The sequence below is a fragment of the Aphelocoma coerulescens genome, chromosome 7 (genome assembly GCF_041296385.1).
Source record: "Aphelocoma coerulescens isolate FSJ_1873_10779 chromosome 7, UR_Acoe_1.0, whole genome shotgun sequence".
Classification (NCBI taxonomy): domain Eukaryota; kingdom Metazoa; phylum Chordata; class Aves; order Passeriformes; family Corvidae; genus Aphelocoma; species Aphelocoma coerulescens.
This window is the reverse complement of record NC_091021.1, coordinates 9,883,327-9,908,406: the sequence shown is the minus strand read 5'-3', so window position 1 is coordinate 9,908,406 and position 25,080 is coordinate 9,883,327. Positions and strand designations below refer to the sequence as shown.

Below are 25,080 nucleotides of genomic sequence, written 5' to 3'. Positions count from 1 at the left end.
AGATACTTGATGGGCTGTTTCCTTCTTTTCTCCTCAAATAGCATCTGCTAAAGCACTGGGACTGTTAAACAAGTTAGGATGTTGGTTAGCTTGGCAGACTAATGCCACTTTGCTTGCTTTAGCTGGATTATTAACAGGTGTTGGTTCAGTAAGGCATGCTACACTGCAAAATAGAGCTGCCATTGATTTTTTGTTACTAGCACCATGGACATGGATGTGAGGATTTCGATGGAATGTGTTGTATGAATTTGTCTGATCATTCAAAATCTATTCATGCCCACATTAAGGAATTACAAACAAGCGTGTCAAAATTGCGGGAAGAATCAGAATCTGATTGGCTCAATAGGTAGTTTGGCAATTGGCAAATTGCAGGATGGGTCAAAAATCGGCTCAAAACCAGATGCCTGATCCTATGGGTTATTTTTTTGCATCCTGCTCAGTGTGCCGTGTTTATTGTCTTTTTTTGCAAAGGGCCCTGCAAAAGTGCATAAGCGCTGCCTTTGTAATTCAAAAAAGGGGGACCTGAGGAGATTGACAGCTGGACTGACAATCTCACAGAGTCAGACCTGAAACCAGTCCGAGTTTACCCATGAGAATATTACAGTGAAATTTTGCAGCTTTAGAAAAACCCACAGAGAAGGCCAAGAAGATAATTAATAAGAGAAGATGGTCCTGGACATGAGGGGAGGATGTTCTTCTTGTGGGACACTGAGAGTGTACAAGGAAGGCCTTGTGGACAATATGAAGCAACGATACTTTTGCTTGTATAGCTGATTGTTTACTGCCTGAATGGTCATTGTTTGTTAGGCAGCCTTGTCATTGTTTGCTAAGCAGCCAATCTTAAATTAGGCCACAGCCACTGTGAAGAGGTGTAAGGACAGCAGTAGAGAAAATAAAAAATCTTTCTACCTTTCTCGACTATGGATTACGACTGGTGTGGCTTTTATGTCCACCTCGGCAACAGCCACAGGAAGGCACGAGGGGATGTGTGAGGGAGTGGGTGGCTGGAGGCTACGAGGGAACAGGAGGCCCCTGAGGGGCTGGGGTGGTGGGAAGCCCTGAGGAACTGGGTGTCAGAGGCCATAAGCAGCCCCCAGGCAGTCAGTCACCTTGTTCTGCCAGAGTTGAGTTACAAGACGGATGCTGGGCACTCTGTAACTAACACCATCCGTATTATTTAGCTAAAAAGAGATGAGAAGGACTCTTAATGCTAGGTGTTTAACACCAAAGAGGCTGCTTTAGAAACTTTCACGTAACCTTGTGTAGTTATGAGCGAGAAATGTATCCTTTTAAGAAACTTTTCCAACTGACATGACTAGAGGGTTGTTTGTAGGGTATTGGAGGGGAAAACCCTCCCTGCCCAGGTCTGAGTTCTGGCCAAGTTGTGGCCCTGGCTGGTTGTGAAGTCTGCCATCAGATCCAGGTGCTTCTGTGCTAAAAATGTAGTCACTTTGACTTGCTGAGTTGTGCCTTTAAAAGCCGGACGCCGTTTTGGGCAAACCTGAAATCTCACCTACGGGTGGATGCAGCGTGTAGGATTTTCCCAATTGCTGGGAAGGGTTCTCCAGATCCTTGCTGCGAAACAGGGCTCCCCAGCGACTGTGGACTCTGGGTGATGGTAAAGTATTTAGGCAATTGGTGATGCATCTTTCTAACTCTCTCTCCTTTCTCTCGTATAGTAATACTTAGGTGCATTACCTTGCTTGTTTTTGCTTGTCACTAAAGCCAAGCACGTAGTAAACTTACTGTTCTATAAAATGTATCATTTTACTGTTGTGTCTCCTTACTGTTCATAGTAAATAGGACCATTCTTTCTCTTGGTGTCTGTGTTCTTTAAAGCACCCCTGTCAACGGGCATAGTCATCAGGATCTGGAAACACTGTAAAAGGACAATTGGAGACAGGAAAATTGTGAAAAAAGGGGATCCACCTCAAGTCACCACCATTCGTGGAGACAGAGGGTTTGGATCTACCAGCTTGAATGATGGAATTAAAATACGGGTCCAAGGGCCTAATGGCCCTCCTGAACCGGCTGAGGTAATAGCAGTAGGAAAGGACAACGCCATTCTGATCACAAGACCCGGGCAAAAAAAGAAGGGAATATGTCCCCACAACAAAATGTTATTTGCAAGAATAACTAGATGGTACAGGATTTTATCTTGCAGACCCTGCATGCCTGAACCTGCCTGTTTACCGCAACAGCCCCTTCAGAAAAGGATACTATCCACGGTGCCTGGGCTGAGGAACCAACCTTTGTGGAGGACAGAAAGGACTAAAACAATGAGACTACTGTTGGTATTTTTAATTTTGTGTTATCATTGGGATCAAATTGTGACCTGGGAAAATAGATTTGTATCCTTAGGGGAAACAGTGGCAACCACCTTTAACCTCAGCAACTCCTGGGTCTGCAGGAGCCCAGGCAGAGCCAAAGATTGGGCCGTGACAGATAGCCCAACCATTATCACCTAAGTGGTGTGTCAGTGAACGAAGCCATGTACACAGAGGAACAGGCTTCTGGACCTCAATCATTGGCGATTACGCCTTTCCGGGAAAGGCATCTACTGCCGTAATCGGACATAAGGACATGGGGTTCGAGTGGGAGAAAGTGTTTGTGAAAGGACTTTGGGTTTTGATTGTTGGACCTCTAGGATTGCCCTCCTTATGATTGTTCCAAATACCAAGGTAGATAGAATCAAACACATGTTAAGCTCACCAGTGGTAGTTGGGTAAGGTGTCCCTACCACAGTTACCAAAGGGATTTCGAAGGCTGTAAAGCCGTGGGGAGGAATCTGTTCTTTGACCACCTATTTTTAAGTTGCCCCCGAGACAATTTCACAAGTAAAACACATGTTGTCCATGATTATCAGTGCAAGTGGCAACATCAGAATGGAACTCGAACCCTTTTCAAGGAGTTCTGGTCCGACTCTAACAAAACAGAGCAGGGGTGTGACTACAGATGGAAACCCCACCCGGGAATTTGGAAATGCAAATATTGTGACTCTTATGGTGAAGCAACTATTTTTGGAGGTCCGTTAGGTCCAGGGAACAAGTTATATTTTGACCCAACAGTTGATGACGAAAAGTGGGAAGGAAGGTCATCATTGGATTGGTGGCCAACATGCTTACCGACGGTTGCCTCCAAACTGGTCAGGAATATGTTACACAGGCTATATCAGGCCCCTGTTCTTTTTGCTGTCACAAAGCCGGGACGGGGCTCAGAGTCAAAATATATGAGGATTTGGTCAGAGAAAAATGGTGTCTTGACACCTCCCTAACTAAGGGAAGCTCCCAAAGATGGGGAGATGATGAGTGGCCACCTGAGAGAATTATACAACATTATGGACCGGCTACATGGAACCCTAGTGAATTGGTATCACGGGCCAGAGAACCTATCTGTAATTTGAAGTGGATAATATGACTGCAAGCCATCTTGGAGACAATAACTAACCAGATGGCTGCAACCCCTGACCTTGTGGATGACCAATCCACACGACGGCAGAATGCGATTTTCCAGCATCACATGGTTTAGACTACTGGCAGAAGGAGGAGTTTGCAGGAAATAAAATTAATCCAGCTGTTGCTTACAAATTGATGACAATCAAAAAGCAGGAAAACAGGTGACTAGGGAGATGAGAAATATAGCCCATGTACCAATGCAGACATGGGAATGTTGGGAACCTGATATATTTTTGTGGCCGCCAGGGAGTCTGTGGCTCAAACGGGCCCTTCTCCTTTCCCTTTGTGCAGCGGCTACCTTTTTGTTTCTTCCTTGTTTCATTCCTTGTATTGTGTGCTTAATCAAGCACACAATACAGGGAATGCAGCTTGCAGTTCTGCCTCAAGATGGACTAACCATATATGCAACAGTTGTTGGGGCAGTCTGACAACTTCTAAGTCTGATGATCAACTGATGTGCTGAGGCCTGAGCAGCAGGCCTCACCAGGGCTGGCCTACAAGTCAAACCCTGGGCATTACGTGGCTAACACCATCAGTATTATTAAGCTACAAAGAGATGACAAGGACTCTTAATGCCAGGTGTTTAACGCCAAATGGGCTGCTTTAGAAACTTTCACCTCAACGCGTATAGTTATCTCCACAGGGACAGGAAGAGGGCACAACCAGAGACCATCGTGGCTTAACAGTGAGCTTTGGCTGTGCCTAAAAGCACATGAAGCAGCAGCAGCAGCAGAGTGGCCGAGACTCAGAGGCGCGACCATCGCAGCGTCTGGAGCGCTGTCAGGCAGTGCCTGGATCCTGGGTGCGGTTCTGGTCCCCACACGGGAGGAATCGCAGCCCCTGCCTCAGAGCCAGTCAGAAACCCAACCAAGCGAGAGCAGAGGGAGGGGACCCTTCGCATCTCTCTTGGGCATGGCTGCAAAACAGCCGCTGCTTCTTCCTGCGCCTGTGTTTGGGGTCTGCTGACCCCAGAGCCAGCCGGCTTGTGCTCTGTTGTCCAAAGAGTGTTCAGAGCGGGCATGAGAAGTGCTCCGTGCACAGCGGCGAGTCCTGGAAGGCGCTCACAAGAGCCTCCTGCGGGAACAGGGCTCTGCCCTCTGGCTGGGAACAGCCTGGTTTTGCTGCTGTGACCGCAGGCAGGAGTTGAGGCAGGTGCAGAGGCAGCGGGCAGCTTGTGTTTGTAGGGGCCCGGGGCTGCGCGCCTGAACCGACACGTGGGACCACACCTGGGGGAAGATGAGAGCGAGCCGGAGAGCCTGTTCTGAAAGGACCGGAAGTAATTCAGCCTTGCCAGGGTTTCCTAAGTGTGTGTTGCTGTTCCCCAGGACATGGACAGATTTGGGGAAATCCCTCTGGAGGAGAGGGCCTTGCTTCTCAAGGAAAGTGCTTGCCCAGGTGCCCCCAGTGAAGTGGGTGCAACTGTCTCCCTTGGGCTCCCTGTGCTCCTTCCAGTCCTTGAGGCCCGTTGCACTTGGGAAGGGAGAAGGCTGTGAAGAGACGGTTTGGCATCGGCCTGGGCCTGCGGAGACCAACCCAAGCACCTGCAGCAGAGTGTGTTACCCCCCTTTCAGCAGAGGTCTGAGCGAGATCCTCTCTGTCCAGCTGCGAGCCCCAAAGCTCTCTTTGAGAGCTGTGAATTAAAAGGCCTTTACGCGCGTACTTTTCACATCTTCCCTATCTGGTGTGTTTCAACTCTCGGCAGGATGCATTTGTCTCTTGCTTGCTGGAAGCTGCCCTGGCCCAGGGCCAGCCCAGAGCTGGGGTGTGTGGGCCAGGCAGCAGAGAGAGTCCTGCCCTGTGGACTCGGCTGATCTTGGTGTGTCCCAGGCTGTCTCAGCCACTCGGGCCAAGGGATTCCTTCCAACCCGGGGCACTTTGGGTGGGCTGGGGGTGGTCCCAGGGGCGGATGCCAGTGTGTCCAAGGGCCCTTTGTGACACAGTGTGGAATGGTCACCATGGAATGCAACAGGACAGGGTGTCCCAGGGCCCTTTGTGACACGTGCTGACATAGGTGCTGGCGGCGACGCGGCCACGCCACAGTGCTCGGTGCACGCGACGGGGCAGGACGGGCGTGAGTGGTGCTGTGAGGAGTCCCCGCACAGCCAGCTCGTTCGCTGCTGACCCGCAGCTGTTCCGAGGCGTTAGTCCTGCATCTGGCCTCGCGGCCGGACTGCGGGACTTGGTGACTCAGAGCTTTCCTGAGGCATCTCCCATCCCTGCGGCTGGTGCCCTTGAGGCCAGACCGTGGGATTTGGTGACCTGAATCCTTGACGAGGAGTCTCCTGTCATTGTGTCAGGAGCCCTCGAGACCAGAGAGCAGGACTTGCAGTCCTGTAGCCTTTCTGAGGCTTCTCTGTCGCAGGTGCCTTCAAGGCACGACTGCAGGACTTGCTGACTCGAAGCTTTTCCAAGTCATCTGTCCTGCAAGTAGACATGAATCCAGTCTGTGACATGGAGCAGAGACCCCTGAGGGTGCCCAAGCTGGCCTGGGTGAAGGAGGAGGAAGAAGGCCCTGGAGCTGTCCCAGCTCAGGAGTCTGGACTAGTGGAACAGTTCCAACTGCTGCAGGATGGTGAGTGGCAGAGCTGGGCCCAGGGCTGGTGCCTGCAGCCAGGTTGACCACATCCCATCCCAGCCCATCCCATTCCCTGGGGACATGCCCAGGGCCAGGACGGAACAGGGTCCAGGGCTGCCCCCCCGGCAGCCGTGCTCCATCCCCTTGGCATCCCGGGGCTGTCCCTGCCTGGGGAGCGCAGGGCTGGGCTGTGTTCTCCGGCCTCTCCCGCAGCCCCTCAGCTCTGGCCGCGCTCGCTCTTTGCCAGATGCAGCCACGGACCAGACACAAGAGCAGGACCCCGCCCGTGGCCGCTTCAGCAGAGCAGCGCAGGTACCTGCAGCCATCCCCACCTGGGCTGGGCCTGCTGTCGCTGCTCAGCCGAGCAGCGCGTTGGAGCTCTCCATGGAACGTCCCTCTCTTCCTGCCCTTCGTTCTCCTGCTGATGATTTGCAAATTCATCAAGTGCATTTGGCAGGAAGAGACCAGCGTCATGGGCACTGGGTCCGTGGAAAACGGGGACATCTCCAACACTGACGCCAGCACCTCCATGCTGGATTTGCTTGTGAATAAGGGTGTCCCCTGTCCAGAGCAAGTAAGCAGCCTGTGGCCAGGGTTCGATCCTCCCAGGAACTGCATGGCCTCCCAAGCCACGCCTGCTGGTCACTTTAAGCCTTTGAGGCCATCCCAGTGTGGTGGGAAGGGAAGCAGCTCTCTGGAGAAGCTGGGGACATTACTCCCTCTGGCAGCTTCCAACTCTCCCCGTGCCTTCTCCAGGTGCCCGCCATGGTGAGGTACATCCACCGCTGGCTCATGGCCAATGAGTCTGGCGAGCACAAGCTGGACAATACCCTTCTGGAGCTGACAGAGGCACAACCCACTGATGTGGTGATCACTCTCCTGCGTGTGGCTCCTTCATGTGACAGGTATGGGGCCCATGTGCACAGAGGGCTCAGGACTCACCAGCCCATCACCCTGTGGAGCCTGTCCCAGGTGTCTGACAGAGACTTCAAGGGCCCTGTGGCTCCTCCATTTCCCAGCCCTGGCATGTCAGCCCCTGAGCCTGCTGCCATGCTCCCTCCCTGCCCCTCAGGGGCCTGTCCCCACAGGGCTGGGCTGCCTGCGTGCTGCCAGTGAGGGGCCGTGGGCAGAGGCAGGGCTGACAGCCAGCTCAGGTCCCTGCAGCTGCCCAGGCCACGGTGCTGTGGCGGACACCCCCCTGACAAAAAGCTCTGACCCCACAGAGCTGCTACAACCATGTGGAGCACGATCTTGTCCTCGAGAAGGACTGCGAGGCTGGTGGTGCTGATACTCCTCGAAGTGCTGAGGAACTGGCCAGAGCACATCACACACACCTCCGATGGGGACAACACGGATGTCTTTGCCTTGGCTGTGAGTTTCTAGAACTGGCCTTTGCTCACCCTCCAGGTCGCCTCTCCAGCAGCTCTCCATCCTCTTCCCACCCTGCATCTCCCTGCCTCGGGCGCTGGGCTGAAACCTGGGCTAGGGGCAGGTTCAGAGGCACCAGGCCCGGTGCTCCCCCTGCATCTCCCCTGGCCTCTCCCTTCCATGCTCTGGCCCTGACACAGGGACACCTGGGCACTGAGTGCTGTCTCAGGGGGATTTGTCCTTTGCAGGCAACTCTGGTGATGTGGAAGATCCTCCAGGGGCCCTGCTGGCCACAAGAAGCGATGTTGTATTTCCCTTGTCTCTTTGTGCATCTGCTCTTCCAAGTGTTCTTCAGCACAGAACAGATGCCACAGAAAGTTAATACTTTCTGGAGAGCATGCCGGAAGGAACACCGCCTTCCCACCAATCCCAACAGGTGCTCCATCCCAGTCATCCTGTCCCTCCCATGTCCCCAGAGCAGGAGCCAGTGCTCTCAGCCTGACCTGGGCTTTGCTCTGCACACAGGTTTGTAGTGCAGACCCTGGAGGCCCTGCTCCGTCGGCTGGAGTATGAGGATGTGGTGGTGGCCATGGAGCGCCAGCATGGCTGGGACACACTGCTCTGTCCTGACACGCAGCACTATGCAGTGGGTCTGCTGGCCAGGTGAGACGCCCTCCTCCCCGCCGCCCCTGGCATTTGTGCCCTGTGCCCGGCGTGCCCCACACAGTCCCCGTGGTTGTGGGCGAGGGGGCCTTGTCACCGAGGGATGGCCGAGCAGACTGCAAAAGGCTGGGAGAGGAGGGTGCCCAGGAGCGGCCGCCTCCCAAAGGGCCCACGTCCCCTCGCAGGGTGCTGGGGAAAGATCAGACCTCTGTGAGTCAGTCCTGGGAGAGGTCTGCCCGTCCAGCTCAGGGTCTTGGTGCCTTTTTCCCCCTGCCAGGGAGATGCGCAGTGGCTTGCCCCACTTGTGTTCCCGCATCGCCTTGCACCTGCTCGGGCTGCTCAGGAGGAGGCGGTCACGCTGGTATCTGCTCACGCTGGCCTTCTTCGTTGAGGTGAGCCTGATGGCCAGCGCTGCCTCTTGCAGCTGCAGCCGCCTGGGACAGTGCCCGTGCCCGATGCTGCTGCTTGGGCCAAGCCCTGTGCACTTCTGGGCTCCTGCCACCCGGGTCCCCTGTCACTGCCCTGTGCCTTTCAGGTCCTGGAGTGTCTGGACTTGAGTAAATGCGGTGACAGCATCCTGGAGATCATGTTAAAGAACCTGCGGAGCGAGTGCAGGGAGAGGCGTCGCCTGGCGCTCAGTGGCCTCATGGTGCTCAGCAATGATCCCTCGCTGGTGAGAAGGGAGCAGTGGCTGAAGATCCACTGGCAGCATGGGGCTGGGGAACGCAGCCCCTTGGGCTTGGCTGGGCTTCAGCAGCTGAGGCAGCTGCTCCCAGCTCTCCTCCCTCCCACCTCAGCTGCCCGCGTGTTTCGGGACAGGCCTTTGGCATCTGGGCCCGGCAGCAGCAGGGTGGGGTTGCCCAGACTTGTGTTCCATGCAGGCTGAAAAAATGTGGAGCCTGACTGAAAGCCTCGTGGAGTTCGTGCGGGAAAATGATAGCGGTGTGGTTAGGATGAGCATCATTGTACTCAGCCGTTTGTTCTTGGCTAATGCCCACCCGCTACCCGGCCGCGTCGCCCTGCAGTTGGCTGAGCCTCTTGTGCCACTCTTTGACAACGTAAGGCTCTGTGCCCCCAGCCACGGCCACTGGGTGCTGTCCGGACACTTTGTGCCCTGTGGATTTTCAGGCCTGTGCCCAGGTGGGCCTGGAGCAGCCGATGCTGAGGCCCTTGCTTCTTCCTTTTATACAGGATGATAGCCAGGTGCAGATGTGCTCCATGTATGTCTTCCGAGAAGTGATGGATTTAATAATGCGAAAGAGAAAAAAGGCCCTCAAGTCACACGTGCGCCAGAGCCTGCTCCCACTCTCTTTTCACTGCCATGATGAGAGCCAGCGCGTGGCAGAGGTAAGGGCTCATGGGCTGCTGGTGGCAGCCTGGGAGCAGGCTCGGCTGCCTCCTGCTCTGGCGCCTCGTGGACTGCAGCTTCCCCCTGGCCTTGGCACAGGGATGCTGGTCCTGTGCCCTGGGCTCTGGTGCCACCTCTGGCTCTCTGCTGCTCTCCAGGTTTCTCGGGAAACGCTGCTTTGTGCTGCCAGATTCCTGAAGAGGAGGGATCTTGAACAGATGCTGCAGCTGGATCAGACATGGAGGTTTGGCGAGGGCCTGGTAAGCCCCAGCCGCAGCCTGGAGAAGCCCCCGGGGCCCCGTGTGTGGGGCTGGCAGCTGTGGCCCTGCCCAGTGCTGCACCCAGGGGCTCCAGCCTGCGCCACACACGCTGCTCCCTTCCCCAGGAGCTCTTCCCCAGGCTTCTCTGGCCCCGAGCCGGGTGGGTGCCCATGGAGCGCCGACCCAGCTGGGCTGTGGGGCGGGGTAAAACTGCGGCTCCCCCGGCAGCACCCGGCCCTCTGCCCCCTCCAAAGGGGCGGCCGGCCGGGCCTCGGGGCTGTGCGGGCAGGGGAAGCCAGTGCTGGGCGCAGGGAGCGCCCGGCCGAGGGGCAGAGCCCGCGCCAAGCCTTCCCTCCGTGCCCTCTCTGCAGCTGGCAGAGGACAGGAGCCGAGCGGCCGAGCACCTGCGCCGGGCCCTGCCGTACCTGCGGAGCCCACAGACGGCCCTACGAGAGGCGGCCGTCAGGTTCATTGGTGAGCCCCGAGGCCGGGGCCCCTCCCTGCCTCCCCGCCCCGCCGCAGCTCGGCCCCAGCCCGGCTGCTGCCCCGGCTGCAGCGGGAGCCGGGCCCGGGGCCGTGGGTGCTGCCGCCCTCCCGCAGCCGTGCCCTCGGGCGTCAGGATGCGGCAGGGGCCCGGGCTGAGCCCCGCCGGGGAGGAGGGCGTGTGGCCACAGGGCTGGCAGCGCCCGTGTGGGGCAGTTGTGCTGCTTGGGGCCGTGACAGGCTCTGTGTTCCCAGGGATCGCCGGGCGGCACCTGAGGCGGCAGAAGGAAGAGCTCCAGCTCATCTGTGAGGGTGAGTGAGGGCAGCGGGCTGTCAGCGGGGGCTGGCGGGGGGAGCTGCAATCCCTGCCCGGCTGCGGAGGGCTCTGCTCCCTGTGCGGACGAGGGGCGGCGTGGGCAGAGCACAGAGAGGTTTCAGGGACATGTGGGGATCGGTGGCCAGCACCTTCCGGCTGTTCCCGTTGGCTCCTGCTCCCTCCTGGCCATGGCAAGAGTGGGTGGGATGGCCCTGGCCAGGGGCACTTCCTCGTGTCCCCACAGATCTGGGCTCTGACCGTGGCTCTGTTCCTCTCTCTTCCAGCCCTTGAAGACATGACAGATGACATCAGCCCTGCTGTCTCAAGGCTGGCAGCTCAAACATTGTACGTCCTCAGAGCAGCAAAGAGCGCTCCGTACTCCATCTTCCCGAAGCTCCGAGATCGACTCCGCAGGGCATGCAAGACACGGCCTCGTCTGTGGGGCTGTGGCTGGCTGCACTGCTGGAGCTCTGCGGAGAGCTGATCTGGGAGGTTCTGTCTGGCGGGGCCACCTGAGCCTTCAGGGATTTTTCTTTTCTTGAAGATTGTTCTTTTCTTCTTTTCGTTTTTCTTAGCATGTAAATATAGAATGTGTTACAATACACAGACTCCCAGGAGCTTTCTTTTGGTGCCCGGTGTCCGCAGGACGTAGGGGAAGAGGGAAAAAAGCTGCTTGTGCTCAGCAAGTTGCCCAGGCCTGCAGCATGGAAGGGAAAATGGCCAGAAAAGCCCCTTGGCCTTTGGTGGTTGTGCTGGAGCCTTAACGCTGCCGACAGAGCGGGTGGGCAGGGGCCGGAGCTGCGGGGATCCCTGTGGGACTGGTGCCTGGAGATGGCCACAAGCCCTGTCCCAGGCAGGAACCACCATCTGTGTCCTCCTGCTTGCGTGTTGCTGGCTGGATTGCTGAGGGCTCCGAGGTGCCTCTTGACCCAGCTCCTCTGGAGCTCTGTCGGGGCTGTGCCGCTGCCGGGCAGGTTGGCTGGGCTGGGGGAGACCCTGAAGGGACGGGGCGGTGGGAGGCCGTGAAGGGATGAGGTGCTGCGGAGGCCCTGAAGGGACAAGGCAGTGGGAAGGTGTCGCTGTTGTTGAGGCAAACATAAAAGCCACACTAGTCATCCTCTTGGGATGCATCTGCTCCCATTTTGTTATCAACGGGCTCACCTTTAAAAGGTTGCAGTCCGATCTAGATCTTGGTAGCTCTCTTTGCTACTCTCCTTCCCGTTGAATCCACGTCCCCTGCTCTCCACGCAGGCTTTCTGCTCTCCAGGCAGGCTCTTTGAATCACGTCTCGGGGTCACCACATGTGGCTGTTGCCGAGGCGGACATAAAAGCCACACCAGTCGTAATCCATAGTCGAGAAAGGTAGAAAGATTTTTTATTTTCTCTACTGCTGTCCTTACACCTCTTCACAGTGGCTGTGGCCTAATTTAAGATTGGCTGCTTAGCAAACAATGACAAGGCTGCCTAACAAACAATGACCATTCAGGCAGTAAACAATCAGCTATACAAGCAAAAGTATCGTTGCTACATATTATCCACAAGTTCTTCCTTGTACACTCTCAGTGTCCCACAAGAAGAACATCCTCCCCTCATGTCCAGGACATCTTCTCTTATTAATTATCTTCTTGGCCTTCTCTGTGGGTTTTTCTAAAGCTGCAAAATTTCACTGTAATATTCTCATGGGTAAACTCGGACTGGTTTCAGGTGTGAACCTGTGGTCTTTTGGCCCTACAGCTTTGTCAGACTGATGTTACACACATTTCAGAATCTGGTCATTTTAAATATGTACATGTATCCATTGACACCTTTTCCTCTGTTCTATGGGCTTCTGCTCATGCTGGAGAAAAGGCCCGTGATGTAATTTTGCCCTGGCAGGAAGCCTTTGGTGCTTTAGGCGTCCCTGCCTGCGTGAAAACTGACAATGGGCCGGCCTACGCCTCTCAGAAAGTTAGGAATTTCTTACGTTTGTGGGGCATCTCTCACAAATTTGGTATTCCTCCTTCTCCCACTGGTCAAGCTGTTGTTGAATGTGCTCATCACACACTTAAAACTGTTTTAGGAAAACAAAAAGGGAGAATGGAAGGGGAAACCCCACAGTCCCAACTTTTGAAAGCTGTAAATACCATAAATCACTTGGCAATACCGTCTGATTCAAACAATCCCTCCATTTTAAATCATTTTTATTCCTTGCAGTCCACCAGTGAAATACATTTGCCTCGAGCTAAAGTATGGGTAAGGAATTTGCTTACCAGCCAGTGGGAAGGCCCCTGGGACCTTGTCATGTGGGGGCATGGATTTGCTTGTGTTTCCACAGGTACTGGAGCACGGTGGGTGCCAGCAAGGTGTGTGTGTCCCGATTTGCAGCAGAATATCCCACTGCCTGTTCGGCCAGATGCTGAGGGTAACAGCAACACAGGCTGATGACCTTGGCAGCGTGGTTCGGGCTACCTCCGACCAGAGAGAGCATCGAGCACCGGTGACCAAGGAGGACTCTATTGCACTGTATATCCCTGCGATCCAGGGGTGTTGGCTTGCACTGGGATGCACTGGAGTGCAAATGTCAACGAATAACAGAAAAATGCAGGTGCCAGTATGGTCCTTGTCAGTTTTGCTGAGCTTAGTGCCTGCTGTTTCTGCTTGGCCTGTCAGTCAGCCAAGAACCAACGTGTGGGTTACCCTGGCCAATGTGACAGGGCAAGATACTCCGTGCTTAGCCACTGCTGCTCCTGACAGTCCTTTTTCTACCTGCCTTGTTGGCTTGCCAGTAGAGGACCGGCCAAAGCCTAGGACAGTTTGCAAGCTTTTACAATCACACAATCAGGCTGATGCTTGGGATCAGTGGGTTTTGTACCTTGCCCCTGCAACTCTTGAGCCACAAGAAATAGAGCTTTTAGGATCTGTGAAAACGGACTTTTTGTGTTAAGTTTAATTATTCTGGGTCTGATCAGTCCAAAGTATGGGATGTTTCTCCTAACCAACCCATATCTGCAAATGAAAGTGCCTGGTGCAATTATAGTTCACCACATATTTCACACTCTACTACTGTTCCTCTAGCTTTGCCCCCAGGGGTGTTTTTTATTTGCGGAGACCGAGCATGGGCTGCAATTCCATCCCATATCAGGGGAGGTCCTTGCAACTTAGGACGACTCTCACTGTTAACACCTGACACATCCATGATTTAACAGCATAAACCATGGAGGGGAAAACACAGCATCCATGCATTTGCCCCTGATTGCAATGACACCACCAAATTTTGGCCATCAGATACTTGATGGGCTGTTTCCTTCTTTTCTCCTCAAATAGCATCTGCTAAAGCACTGGGACTGTTAAACAAGTTAGGATGTTGGTTAGCTTGGCAGACTAATGCCACTTTGCTTGCTTTAGCTGGATTATTAACAGGTGTTGGTTCAGTAAGGCATGCTACACTGCAAAATAGAGCTGCCATTGATTTTTTGTTACTAGTACCATGGACATGGATGTGAGGATTTCGATGGAATGTGTTGTATGAATTTGTCTGATCATTCAAAATCTATTCATGCCCACATTAAGGAATTACAAACAAGCGTGTCAAAATTGCGGGAAGAATCAGAATCTGATTGGCTCAATAGGTAGTTTGGCAATTGGCAAATTGCAGGATGGGTCAAAAATCGGCTCAAAACCAGATGCCTGATCCTATGGGTTATTTTTTTGCATCCTGCTCAGTGTGCCGTGTTTATTGTCTTTTTTTGCAAAGGGCCCTGCAAAAGTGCATAAGCGCTGCCTTTGTAATTCAAAAAAGGGGGACCTGAGGAGATTGACAGCTGGACTGACAATCTCACAGAGTCAGACCTGAAACCAGTCCGAGTTTACCCATGAGAATATTACAGTGAAATTTTGCAGCTTTAGAAAAACCCACAGAGAAGGCCAAGAAGATAATTAATAAGAGAAGATGGTCCTGGACATGAGGGGAGGATGTTCTTCTTGTGGGACACTGAGAGTGTACAAGGAAGGCCTTGTGGACAATATGAAGCAACGATACTTTTGCTTGTATAGCTGATTGTTTACTGCCTGAATGGTCATTGTTTGTTAGGCAGCCTTGTCATTGTTTGCTAAGCAGCCAATCTTAAATTAGGCCACAGCCACTGTGAAGAGGTGTAAGGACAGCAGTAGAGAAAATAAAAAATCTTTCTACCTTTCTCGACTATGGATTACGACTGGTGTGGCTTTTATGTCCACCTCGGCAACAGCCACAGGAAGGCACGAGGGGATGTGTGAGGGAGTGGGTGGCTGGAGGCTACGAGGGAACAGGAGGCCCCTGAGGGGCTGGGGTGGTGGGAAGCCCTGAGGAACTGGGTGTCAGAGGCCATAAGCAGCCCCCAGGCAGTCAGTCACCTTGTTCTGCCAGAGTTGAGTTACAAGACGGATGCTGGGCACTCTGTAACTAACACCATCCGTATTATTTAGCTAAAAAGAGATGAGAAGGACTCTTAATGCTAGGTGTTTAACACCAAAGAGGCTGCTTTAGAAACTTTCACGTAACCTTGTGTAGTTATGAGTGAGAAATGTATCCTTTTAAGAAACTTTCCCAACTGACATGACTAGAGGGTTGTTTGTAGGGTATTGGAGGGGAAAACCCTCCCTGCCCAGGTCTGAGTTCTGGCCAAGTTGTGGCCCTGGCTGGTTGTGAAGTCTGCCATCAGATCCAGGTGCTTCTGTGCTAAAAATGTAGTCACTTTGACTTGCTGAGTTGTGCCTTTAAAAGCCGGACGCCGTTTTGGGCAAACCTGAAATCTCACCTACGGGTGGATGCAGCGTGTAGGATTTTCCCAATTGCTGGGAAGGGTTCTCCAGATCCTTGCTGCGAAACAGGGCTCCCCAGCGACTGTGGACTCTGGGTGATGGTAAAGTATTTAGGCAATTGGTGATGCATCTTTCTAACTCTCTCTCCTTTCTCTCGTATAGTAATACTTAGGTGCATTACCTTGCTTGTTTTTGCTTGTCACTAAAGCCAAGCACGTAGTAAACTTACTGTTCTATAAAATGTATCATTTTACTGTTGTGTCTCCTTACTGTTCATAGTAAATAGGACCATTCTTTCTCTTGGTGTCTGTGTTCTTTAAAGCACCCCTGTCAACGGGCATAGTCATCAGGATCTGGAAACACTGTAAAAGGACAATTGGAGACAGGAAAATTGTGAAAAAAGGGGATCCACCTCAAGTCACCACCATTCGTGGAGACAGAGGGTTTGGATCTACCAGCTTGAATGATGGAATTAAAATACGGGTCCAAGGGCCTAATGGCCCTCCTGAACCGGCTGAGGTAATAGCAGTAGGAAAGGACAACGCCATTCTGATCACAAGACCCGGGCAAAAAAAGAAGGGAATATGTCCCCACAACAAAATGTTATTTGCAAGAATAACTAGATGGTACAGGATTTTATCTTGCAGACCCTGCATGCCTGAACCTGCCTGTTTACCGCAACAGCCCCTTCAGAAAAGGATACTATCCACGGTGCCTGGGCTGAGGAACCAACCTTTGTGGAGGACAGAAAGGACTAAAACAATGAGACTACTGTTGGTATTTTTAATTTTGTGTTATCATTGGGATCAAATTGTGACCTGGGAAAATAGATTTGTATCCTTAGGGGAAACAGTGGCAACCACCTTTAACCTCAGCAACTCCTGGGTCTGCAGGAGCCCAGGCAGAGCCAAAGATTGGGCCGTGACAGATAGCCCAACCATTATCACCTAAGTGGTGTGTCAGTGAACGAAGCCATGTACACAGAGGAACAGGCTTCTGGACCTCAATCATTGGCGATTACGCCTTTCCGGGAAAGGCATCTACTGCCGTAATCGGACATAAGGACATGGGGTTCGAGTGGGAGAAAGTGTTTGTGAAAGGACTTTGGGTTTTGATTGTTGGACCACTAGGATTGCCCTCCTTATGATTGTTCCAAATACCAAGGTAGATAGAATCAAACACATGTTAAGCTCACCAGTGGTAGTTGGGTAAGGTGTCCCTACCACAGTTACCAAAGGGATTTCGAAGGCTGTAAAGCCGTGGGGAGGAATCTGTTCTTTGACCACCTATTTTTAAGTTGCCCCCGAGACAATTTCACAAGTAAAACACATGTTGTCCATGATTATCAGTGCAAGTGGCAACATCAGAATGGAACTCGAACCCTTTTCAAGGAGTTCTGGTCCGACTCTAACAAAACAGAGCAGGGGTGTGACTACAGATGGAAACCCCACCCGGGAATTTGGAAATGCAAATATTGTGACTCTTATGGTGAAGCAACTATTTTTGGAGGTCCGTTAGGTCCAGGGAACAAGTTATATTTTGACCCAACAGTTGATGACAAAAAGTCGGGAAGGCCCTTTTGCTACCGAAACATGGCCCTTGGAAGGTCATCATTGGATTGGTGGCCAACATGCTTACCGAAGGTTGCCTCCACACTGGTCAGGAATATGTTACACAGGCTATATCAGGCCCCTGTTCTTTTTGCTGTCACAAAGCCGGGACGGGGCTCAGAGTCAAAATATATGAGGATTTGGTCAGAGAAAAATGGTGTCTTGACACCTCCCTAACTAAGGGAAGCTCCCAAAGATGGGGAGATGATGAGTGGCCACCTGAGAGAATTATACAACATTATGGACCGGCTACATGGAACCCTAGTGAATTGGTATCACGGGCCAGAGAACCTATCTGTAATTTGAAGTGGATAATATGACTGCAAGCCATCTTGGAGACAATAACTAACCAGATGGCTGCAACCCTTGACCTCGTGGATGACCAATCCACACGACGGCAGAATGCGATTTTCCAGCATCGCATGGTTTTAGACTACTGGCAGAAGGAGGAGTTTGCAGGAAATAAAATCAATCCAGCTGTTGCTTACAAATTGATGACAATCAAAAAGCAGGAAAACAGGTGACTAGGGAGATAAGAAAATTAGCCCATGTACCAATGCAGACATGGGAATGTTGGGAACCTGATATATTTTTGTGGCCGCCAGGGAGTCTGTGGCTCAAACGGGCCCTTCTCCTTTCCCTTTGTGCAGCGGCTACCTTTTTGTTTCTTCCTTGTTTCATTCCTTGTATTGTGTGCTTAATCAAGCACACAATACAGGGAATGCAGCTTGCAGTTCTGCCTCAAGATGGACTAACCATATATGCAACAGTTGTTGGGGCAGTCTGACAACTTCTAAGTCTGATGATCAACTGATGTGCTGAGGCCTGAGCAGCAGGCCTCACCAGGGCTGGCCTACAAGTCAAACCCTGGGCATTACGTGGCTAACACCATCAGTATTATTAAGCTACAAAGAGATGACAAGGACTCTTAATGCCAGGTGTTTAACGCCAAATGGGCTGCTTTAGAAACTTTCACCTCAACGCGTATAGTTATCTCCACAGGGACAGGAAGAGGGCACAACCAGAGACCATCGTGGCTTAACAGTGAGCTTTGGCTGTGCCTAAAAGCACATGAAGCAGCAGCAGCAGCAGAGTGGCCGAGACTCAGAGGCGCGACCATCGCAGCGTCTGGAGCGCTGTCAGGCAGTGCCTGGATCCTGGGTGCGGTTCTGGTCCCCACACGGGAGGAATCGCAGCCCCTGCCTCAGAGCCAGTCAGAAACCCAACCAAGCGAGAGCAGAGGGAGGGGACCCTTCGCATCTCTCTTGGGCATGGCTGCAAAACAGCCGCTGCTTCTTCCTGCGCCTGTGTTTGGGGTCTGCTGACCCCAGAGCCAGCCGGCTTGTGCTCTGTTGTCCAAAGAGTGTTCAGAGTGGGCATGAGAAGTGCTCCGTGCACAGCGGAGAGTCCTGGAAGGCGCTCACAAGAGCCTCCTGCGGGAACAGGGCTCTGCTCTCTGGCTGGGAACAGCCTGGTTTTGCTGCTGTGACCGCAGGCAGGAGTTGAGGCAGGTGCAGAGGCAGCGGGCAGCTTGTGTTTGTAGGGGCCCGGGGCTGCGCGCCTGAACCGACACGTGGGACCACACCTGGGGGAAGATGAGAGCGAGCCGGAGGGCCTGTTCTGAAAGGACCGGAAGTAATTCAGCCTTGCCAGGGTTTCCTAAGTGTGTGTTGCTGTTCCCCAGGACATGGACAGATTTGGGGGAAATCCCTTTGGAGGAGAGGGCCTTGCTTCTCAAGGAAAGTGCTTGCCCAGGTGCCCCCAGTGAAGTGGGTGCAACTGTCTCCCTTGGGCTCCCTGTGCTCCTTCCAGTCCTTGAGGCCCGTTGCACTTGGGAAGGGAGAAGGCTGTGAAGAGACGGTTTGGCATCGGCCTGGGCCTGCGGAGACCAACCCAAGCACCTGCAGCAGAGTGTGTTACCCCCCTTTCAGCAGAGGTCTGAGCGAGATCATCTCTGTCCAGCTGCGAGCCCCAAAGCTCTCTTTGAGAGCTGTGAATTAAAAGGCCTTTACGCGTGTACTTTTCACATCTTCCCTATCTGGTGTGTTTCAACTCTCGGCAGGATGCATTTGTCTCTTGCTTGCTGGAAGCTGCCCTGGCCCAGGGCCAGCCCAGAGCTGGGGTGTGTGGGCCAGGCAGCAGAGAGAGTCCTGCCCTGTGGACTCGGCTGATCTTGGTGTGTCCCAGGCTGTCTCAGCCACTCGGGCCAAGGGATTCCTTCCAACCCGGGGCACTTTGGGTGGGCTGGGGGTGGTCCCAGGGGCGGGTGCCAGTGTGTCCAAGGGCCCTTTGTGACACAGTGTGGAATGGTCACCATGGAATGCAACAGGACAGGGTGTCCCAGGGCCCTTTGTGACACGTGCTGACATAGGTGCTGGCGGCGACGCGGCCACGCCACAGTGCTCGGTGCACGCGACGGGGCAGGACGGGCGTGAGTGGTGCTGTGAGGAGTCCCCGCACAGCCAGCTCGTTCGCTGCTGACCCGCAGCTGTTCCGAGGCGTTAGTCCTGCATCTGGCCTCGCGGCCGGACTGCGGGACTTGGTGACTCGGAGCTTTCCTGAGGCATCTCCCATCCCTGCGGCTGGTGCCCTTGAGGCCAGACCGTGGGATTTGGTGACCTGAATCCTTGACGAGGAGTCTCCTGTCATTGTGTCAGGAGCCCTCGAGACCAGAGAGCAGGACTTGCAGTCCTGTAGCCTTTCTGAGGCTTCTCTGTCGCAGGTGCCTTCAAGGCACGACTGCAGGACTTGCTGACTCGAAGCTTTTCCAAGTCATCTGTCCTGCAAGTAGACATGAATCCAGTCTGTGACATGGAGCAGAGACCCCTGAGGGTGCCCAAGCTGGCCTGGGTGAAGGAGGAGGAAGAAGGCCCTGGAGCTGTCCCAGCTCAAGAGTCTGGACTAGTGGAACAGTTCCAGCTGCTGCAGGATGGTGAGTGGCAGAGCTGGGCCCAGGGCTGGTGCCTGCAGCCAGGTTGACCACATCCCATCCCAGCCCATCCCATTCCCTGGGGACATGCCCAGGGCCAGGACGGAACAGGGTCCAGGGCTGCCCCCCCGGCAGCCGTGCTCCATCCCCTTGGCATCCCGGGGCTGTCCCTGCCTGGGGAGCGCAGGGCTGGGCTGTGTTCTCCGGCCTCTCCCGCAGCCCCTCAGCTCTGGCCGCGCTCGCTCTTTGCCAGATGCAGCCACGGACCAGACACAAGAGCAGGACCCCGCCCGTGGCCGCTTCAGCAGAGCAGCGCAGGTACCTGCAGCCATCCCCACCTGGGCTGGGCCTGCTGTCGCTGCTCAGCCGAGCAGCGCGTTGGAGCTCTCCATGGAACGTCCCTCTCTTCCTGCCCTTCGTTCTCCTGCTGATGATTTGCAAATTCATCAAGTGCATTTGGCAGGAAGAGACCAGCGTCATGGGCACTGGGTCCGTGGAAAACGGGGACATCTCCAACACTGACGCCAGCACCTCCATGCTGGATTTGCTTGTGAATAAGGGTGTCCCCTGTCCAGAGCAAGTAAGCAGCCTGTGGCCAGGGTTCGATCCTCCCAGGAACTGCATGGCCTCCCAAGCCACGCCTGCTGGTCACTTTAAGCCTTTGAGGCCATCCCAGTGTGGTGGGAAGGGAAGCAGCTCTCTGGAGAAGCTGGGGACATTACTCCCTCTGGCAGCTTCCAACTCTCCCCGTGCCTTCTCCAGGTGCCCGCCATGGTGAGGTACATCCACCGCTGGCTCATGGCCAATGAGTCTGGCGAGCACAAGCTGGACAATACCCTTCTGGAGCTGACAGAGGCACAACCCACTGATGTGGTGATCACTCTCCTGCGTGTGGCTCCTTCATGTGACAGGTATGGGGCCCATGTGCACAGAGGGCTCAGGACTCACCAGCCCATCACCCTGTGGAGCCTGTCCCAGGTGTCTGACAGAGACTTCAAGGGCCCTGTGGCTCCTCCATTTCCCAGCCCTGGCATGTCAGCCCCTGAGCCTGCTGCCATGCTCCCTCCCTGCCCCTCAGGGGCCTGTCCCCACAGGGCTGGGCTGCCTGCGTGCTGCCAGTGAGGGGCCGTGGGCAGAGGCAGGGCTGACAGCCAGCTCAGGTCCCTGCAGCTGCCCAGGCCACGGTGCTGTGGCGGACACCCCCCTTACAAAAAGCTCTGACCCCACAGAGCTGCTACAACCATGTGGAGCACGATCTTGTCCTCGAGAAGGACTGCGAGGCTGGTGGTGCTGATACTCCTCGAAGTGCTGAGCAACTGGCCAGAGCACATCACACACACCTCCGATGGGGACAACACGGATGTCTTTGCCCTGGCTGTGAGTTTCTGGAACTGGCCTTTGCTCACCCTCCAGGTCGCCTCTCCAGCAGCTCTCCATCCTCTTCCCACCCTGCATCTCCCTGCCTCGGGCGCTGGGCTGAAACCTGGGCTAGGGGCAGGTTCAGAGGCACCAGGCCCGGTGCTCCCCCTGCATCTCCCCTGGCCTCTCCCTTCCATGCTCTGGCCCTGACACAGGGACACCTGGGCACTGAGTGCTGTCTCAGGGGGATTTGTCCTTTGCAGGCAACTCTGGTGATGTGGAAGATCCTCCAGGGGCCCTGCTGGCCACAAGAAGCGATGTTGTATTTCCCTCGTCTCTTTGTGCATCTGCTCTTCCAAGTGTTCTTCAGCACAGAACAGATGCCACAGAAGGTTAATACTTTCTGGAGAGCATGCCGGAAGGAACACCGCCTTCCCACCAATCCCAACAGGTGCTCCATCCCAGTCATCCTGTCCCTCCCATGTCCCCAGAGCAGGAGCCAGTGCTCTCAGCCTGACCTGGGCTTTGCTCTGCACACAGGTTTGTAGTGCAGACCCTGGAGGCCCTGCTCCGTCGGCTGGAGTATGAGGATGTGGTGGTGGCCATGGAGCGCCAGCATGGCTGGGACACACTGCTCTGTCCTGACACACAGCACTATGCAGTGGGTCTGCTGGCCAGGTGAGACGCCCTCCTCCCCGCCGCCCCTGGCATTTGTGCCCTGTGCCCGGCGTGCCCCACACAGTCCCCGTGGTTGTGGGCGAGGGGGCCTTGTCACCGAGGGATGGCCGAGCAGACTGCAAAAGGCTGGGAGAGGAGGGTGCCCAGGAGCGGCCGCCTCCCAAAGGGCCCACGTCCCCTCGCAGGGTGCTGGGGAGAGATCAGACCTCTGTGAGTCAGTCCTGGGAGAGGTCTGCCCGTCCAGCTCAGGGTCTTGGTGCCTTTTTCCCCCTGCCAGGGAGATGCGCAGTGGCTTGCCCCACTTGTGTTCCCGCATCGCCTTGCACCTGCTCGGGCTGCTCAGGAGGAGGCGGTCACGCTGGTATCTGCTCACGCTGGCCTTCTTCGTTGAGGTGAGCCTGATGGCCAGCGCTGCCTCTTGCAGCTGCAGCCGCCTGGGACAGTGCCCGTGCCCGATGCTGCTGCTTGGGCCAAGCCCTGTGCACTTCTGGGCTCCTGCCACCCGGGTCCCCTGTCACTGCCCTGTGCCTTTCAGGTCCTGGAGTGTCTGGACTTGAGTAAATGCGGTGACAGCATCCTGGAGATCATGTTAAAGAACCTGCGGAGCGAGTGCAGGGAGAGGCGTCGCCTGGCGCTCAGTGGCCTCATGGTGCTCAGCAATGATCCCTCGCTGGTGAGAAGGGAGCAGTGGCTGAAGATCCACTGGCAGCATGGGGCTGGGGAACGCAGCCCCTTGGGCTTGGCTGGGCTTCAGCAGCTGAGGCAGCTGCTCCCAGCTCTCCTCCCTCCCACCTCAGCTGACCGCGTGTTTCGGGACAGGCCTTTGGCATCTGGGCCCGGCGGCAGCAGGGTGGGGTTGCCCAGACTTGTGTTCCATGCAGGCTGAAAAAATGTGGAGCCTGACTGAAAGCCTCGTGGAGTTCGTGCGGAAAAATGATAGCGGTGTGGTTAGGATGAGCATCATTGTACTCAGCCGTTTGTTCTTGGCTAATGCCCACCCGCTACCCGGCCGCGTCGCCCTGCAGTTGGCTGAGCCTCTTGTGCCACTCTTTGACAACGTAAGGCTCTGTGCCCCCAGCCACGGCCACTGGGTGCTGTCCGGACACTTTGTGCCCTGTGGATTTTCAGGCCTGTGCCCAGGTGGGCCTGGAGCAGCCGATGCTGAGGCCCTTGCTTCTTCCTTTTATACAGGATGATAGCCAGGTGCAGATGTGCTCCATGTATGTCTTCCGAGAAGTGATGGATTTAATAATGCGAAAGAGAAAAAAGGCCCTCAAGTCACACGTGCGCCAGAGCCTGCTCCCACTCTCTTTCCACTGCCATGATGAGAGCCAGCACGTGGCAGAGGTAAGGGCTCATGGGCTGCTGGTGGCAGCCTGGGAGCAGGCTCGGCTGCCTCCTGCTCTGGCGCCTCGTGGACTGCAGCTTCCCCCTGGCCTTGGCACAGGGATGCTGGTCCTGTGCCCTGGGCTCTGGTGCCACCTCTGGCTCTCTGCTGCTCTCCAGGTTTCTCGGGAAACGCTGCTTTGTGCTGCCAGATTCCTGAAGAGGAGGGATCTTGAACAGATGCTGCAGCTGGATCAGACATGGAGGTTTGGCGAGGGCCTGGTAAGCCCCAGCCGCAGCCTGGAGAAGCCCCCGGGGCCCCGTGTGTGGGGCTGGCAGCTGTGGCCCTGCCCAGTGCTGCACCCAGGGGCTCCAGCCTGCGCCCCACACGCTGCTCCCTTCCCCAGGAGCTCTTCCCCAGGCTTCTCTGGCCCCGAGCCGGGTGGGTGCCCATGGAGCGCCGACCCAGCTGGGCTGTGGGGCGGGGTAAAACTGCGGCTCCCCCGGCAGCACCCGGCCCTCTGCCCCCTCCAAAGGGGCGGCCGGCCGGGCCTCGGGGCTGTGCGGGCAGGGGAAGCCAGTGCTGGGCGCAGGGAGCGCCCGGCCGAGGGGCAGAGCCCGCGCCAAGCCTTCCCTCCGTGCCCTCTCTGCAGCTGGCAGAGGACAGGAGCCGAGCGGCCGAGCACCTGCGCCGGGCCCTGCCGTACCTGCGGAGCCCACAGACGGCCCTACGAGAGGCGGCCGTCAGGTTCATTGGTGAGCCCCGAGGCCGGGGCCCCTCCCTGCCTCCCCGCCCCGCCGCAGCTCGGCCCCAGCCCGGCTGCTGCCCCGGCTGCAGCGGGAGCCGGGCCCGGGGCCGTGGGTGCTGCCGCCCTCCCGCAGCCGTGCCCTCGGGCGTCAGGATGCGGCAGGGGCCCGGGCTGAGCCCCGCCGGGGAGGAGGGCGTGTGGCCACAGGGCTGGCAGCGCCCGTGTGGGGCAGTTGTGCTGCTTGGGGCCGTGACAGGCTCTGTGTTCCCAGGGATCGCCGGGCGGCACCTGAGGCGGCAGAAGGAAGAGCTCCAGCTCATCTGTGAGGGTGAGTGAGGGCAGCGGGCTGTCAGCGGGGGCTGGCGGGGGGAGCTGCAATCCCTGCCCGGCTGCGGAGGGCTCTGCTCCCTGTGCGGACGAGGGGCGGCGTGGGCAGAGCACAGAGAGGTTTCAGGGACATGTGGGGATCGGTGGCCAGCACCTTCCGGCTGTTCCCGTTGGCTCCTGCTCCCTCCTGGCCATGGCAAGAGTGGGTGGGATGGCCCTGGCCAGGGGCACTTCCTCGTGTCCCCACAGATCTGGGCTCTGACCGTGGCTCTGTTCCTCTCTCTTCCAGCCCTTGAAGACATGACAGATGACATCAGCCCTGCTGTCTCAAGGCTGGCAGCTCAAACATTGTACGTCCTCAGAGCAGCAAAGAGCGCTCCGTACTCCATCTTCCCGAAGCTCCGAGATCGACTCCGCAGGGCATGCAAGACACGGCCTCGTCTGTGGGGCTGTGGCTGGCTGCACTGCTGGAGCTCTGCGGAGAGCTGATCTGGGAGGTTCTGTCTGGCGGGGCCACCTGAGCCTTCAGGGATTTTTCTTTTCTTGAAGATTGTTCTTTTCTTCTTTTCGTTTTCCTTAGCATGTAAATATAGAATGTGTTACAATACACAGACTCCCAGGAGCTTTCTTTTGGTGCCCGGTGTCCGCAGGACGTAGGGGAAGAGGGAAAAAAGCTGCTTGTGCTCAGCAAGTTGCCCAGGCCTGCAGCATGGAAGGGAAAATGGCCAGAAAAGCCCCTTGGCCTTTGGTGGTTGTGCTGGAGCCTTAACGCTGCCGACAGAGCGGGTGGGCAGGGGCTGGAGCTGCGGGGATCCCTGTGGGACTGGTGCCTGGAGATGGCCACAAGCCCTGTCC

General features: G+C 55.7%; 2 protein-coding genes across 2 annotated transcripts; both read left to right on the top strand.

Annotated features, from left to right (window-relative positions):
• The first annotated feature begins 5,906 nt into the window (after window positions 1–5,906).
• On the top strand, window positions 5,907–11,070 carry LOC138113327 (maestro heat-like repeat-containing protein family member 7). The gene is made up of 15 exons (XM_069021483.1): window positions 5,907–6,027; window positions 6,278–6,341; window positions 6,454–6,604; window positions 6,787–6,935; window positions 7,254–7,401; window positions 7,647–7,834; window positions 7,924–8,061; window positions 8,339–8,453; window positions 8,597–8,734; window positions 8,943–9,119; window positions 9,253–9,408; window positions 9,568–9,669; window positions 10,041–10,143; window positions 10,408–10,464; window positions 10,753–11,070. Exons 1-15 carry the CDS (start codon window positions 5,907–5,909, stop codon window positions 10,950–10,952), a joined length of 2,007 nt encoding a protein of 668 aa, XP_068877584.1. The 3' UTR covers window positions 10,953–11,070.
• An 8,598-nt stretch (window positions 11,071–19,668) lies between these two features.
• On the top strand, window positions 19,669–24,795 carry LOC138113326 (maestro heat-like repeat-containing protein family member 7). The gene is made up of 15 exons (XM_069021482.1): window positions 19,669–19,789; window positions 20,040–20,103; window positions 20,216–20,366; window positions 20,549–20,697; window positions 21,016–21,163; window positions 21,409–21,596; window positions 21,686–21,823; window positions 22,101–22,215; window positions 22,359–22,496; window positions 22,705–22,881; window positions 23,015–23,170; window positions 23,330–23,431; window positions 23,803–23,905; window positions 24,170–24,226; window positions 24,515–24,795. Exons 1-15 carry the CDS (start codon window positions 19,669–19,671, stop codon window positions 24,712–24,714), a joined length of 2,007 nt encoding a protein of 668 aa, XP_068877583.1. The 3' UTR covers window positions 24,715–24,795.
• Window positions 24,796–25,080: the final 285 nt, after the last annotated feature.

What these genes read in the sequence shown, in the direction of transcription:
- LOC138113327 (XM_069021483.1), top strand. Translation starts at nt 5,907, where the DNA reads ATGGAGCAGAGACCCCTGAGGGTGCCCAAGCTGGCCTGGGTGAAGGAG. An exon ending in CGCTGGCCTTCTTCGTTGAG is followed by an intron (nt 8,454 to 8,596) that starts GTGAGCCTGATG and finishes TGTGCCTTTCAG; the next exon opens with GTCCTGGAGTGTCTGGACTT. An exon ending in GGCGGCCGTCAGGTTCATTG is followed by an intron (nt 10,144 to 10,407) that starts GTGAGCCCCGAG and finishes CTGTGTTCCCAG; the next exon opens with GGATCGCCGGGCGGCACCTG.
- LOC138113326 (XM_069021482.1), top strand. Translation starts at nt 19,669, where the DNA reads ATGGAGCAGAGACCCCTGAGGGTGCCCAAGCTGGCCTGGGTGAAGGAG. An exon ending in GTGTCCCCTGTCCAGAGCAA is followed by an intron (nt 20,367 to 20,548) that starts GTAAGCAGCCTG and finishes TGCCTTCTCCAG; the next exon opens with GTGCCCGCCATGGTGAGGTA. An exon ending in CGGATGTCTTTGCCCTGGCT is followed by an intron (nt 21,164 to 21,408) that starts GTGAGTTTCTGG and finishes TGTCCTTTGCAG; the next exon opens with GCAACTCTGGTGATGTGGAA.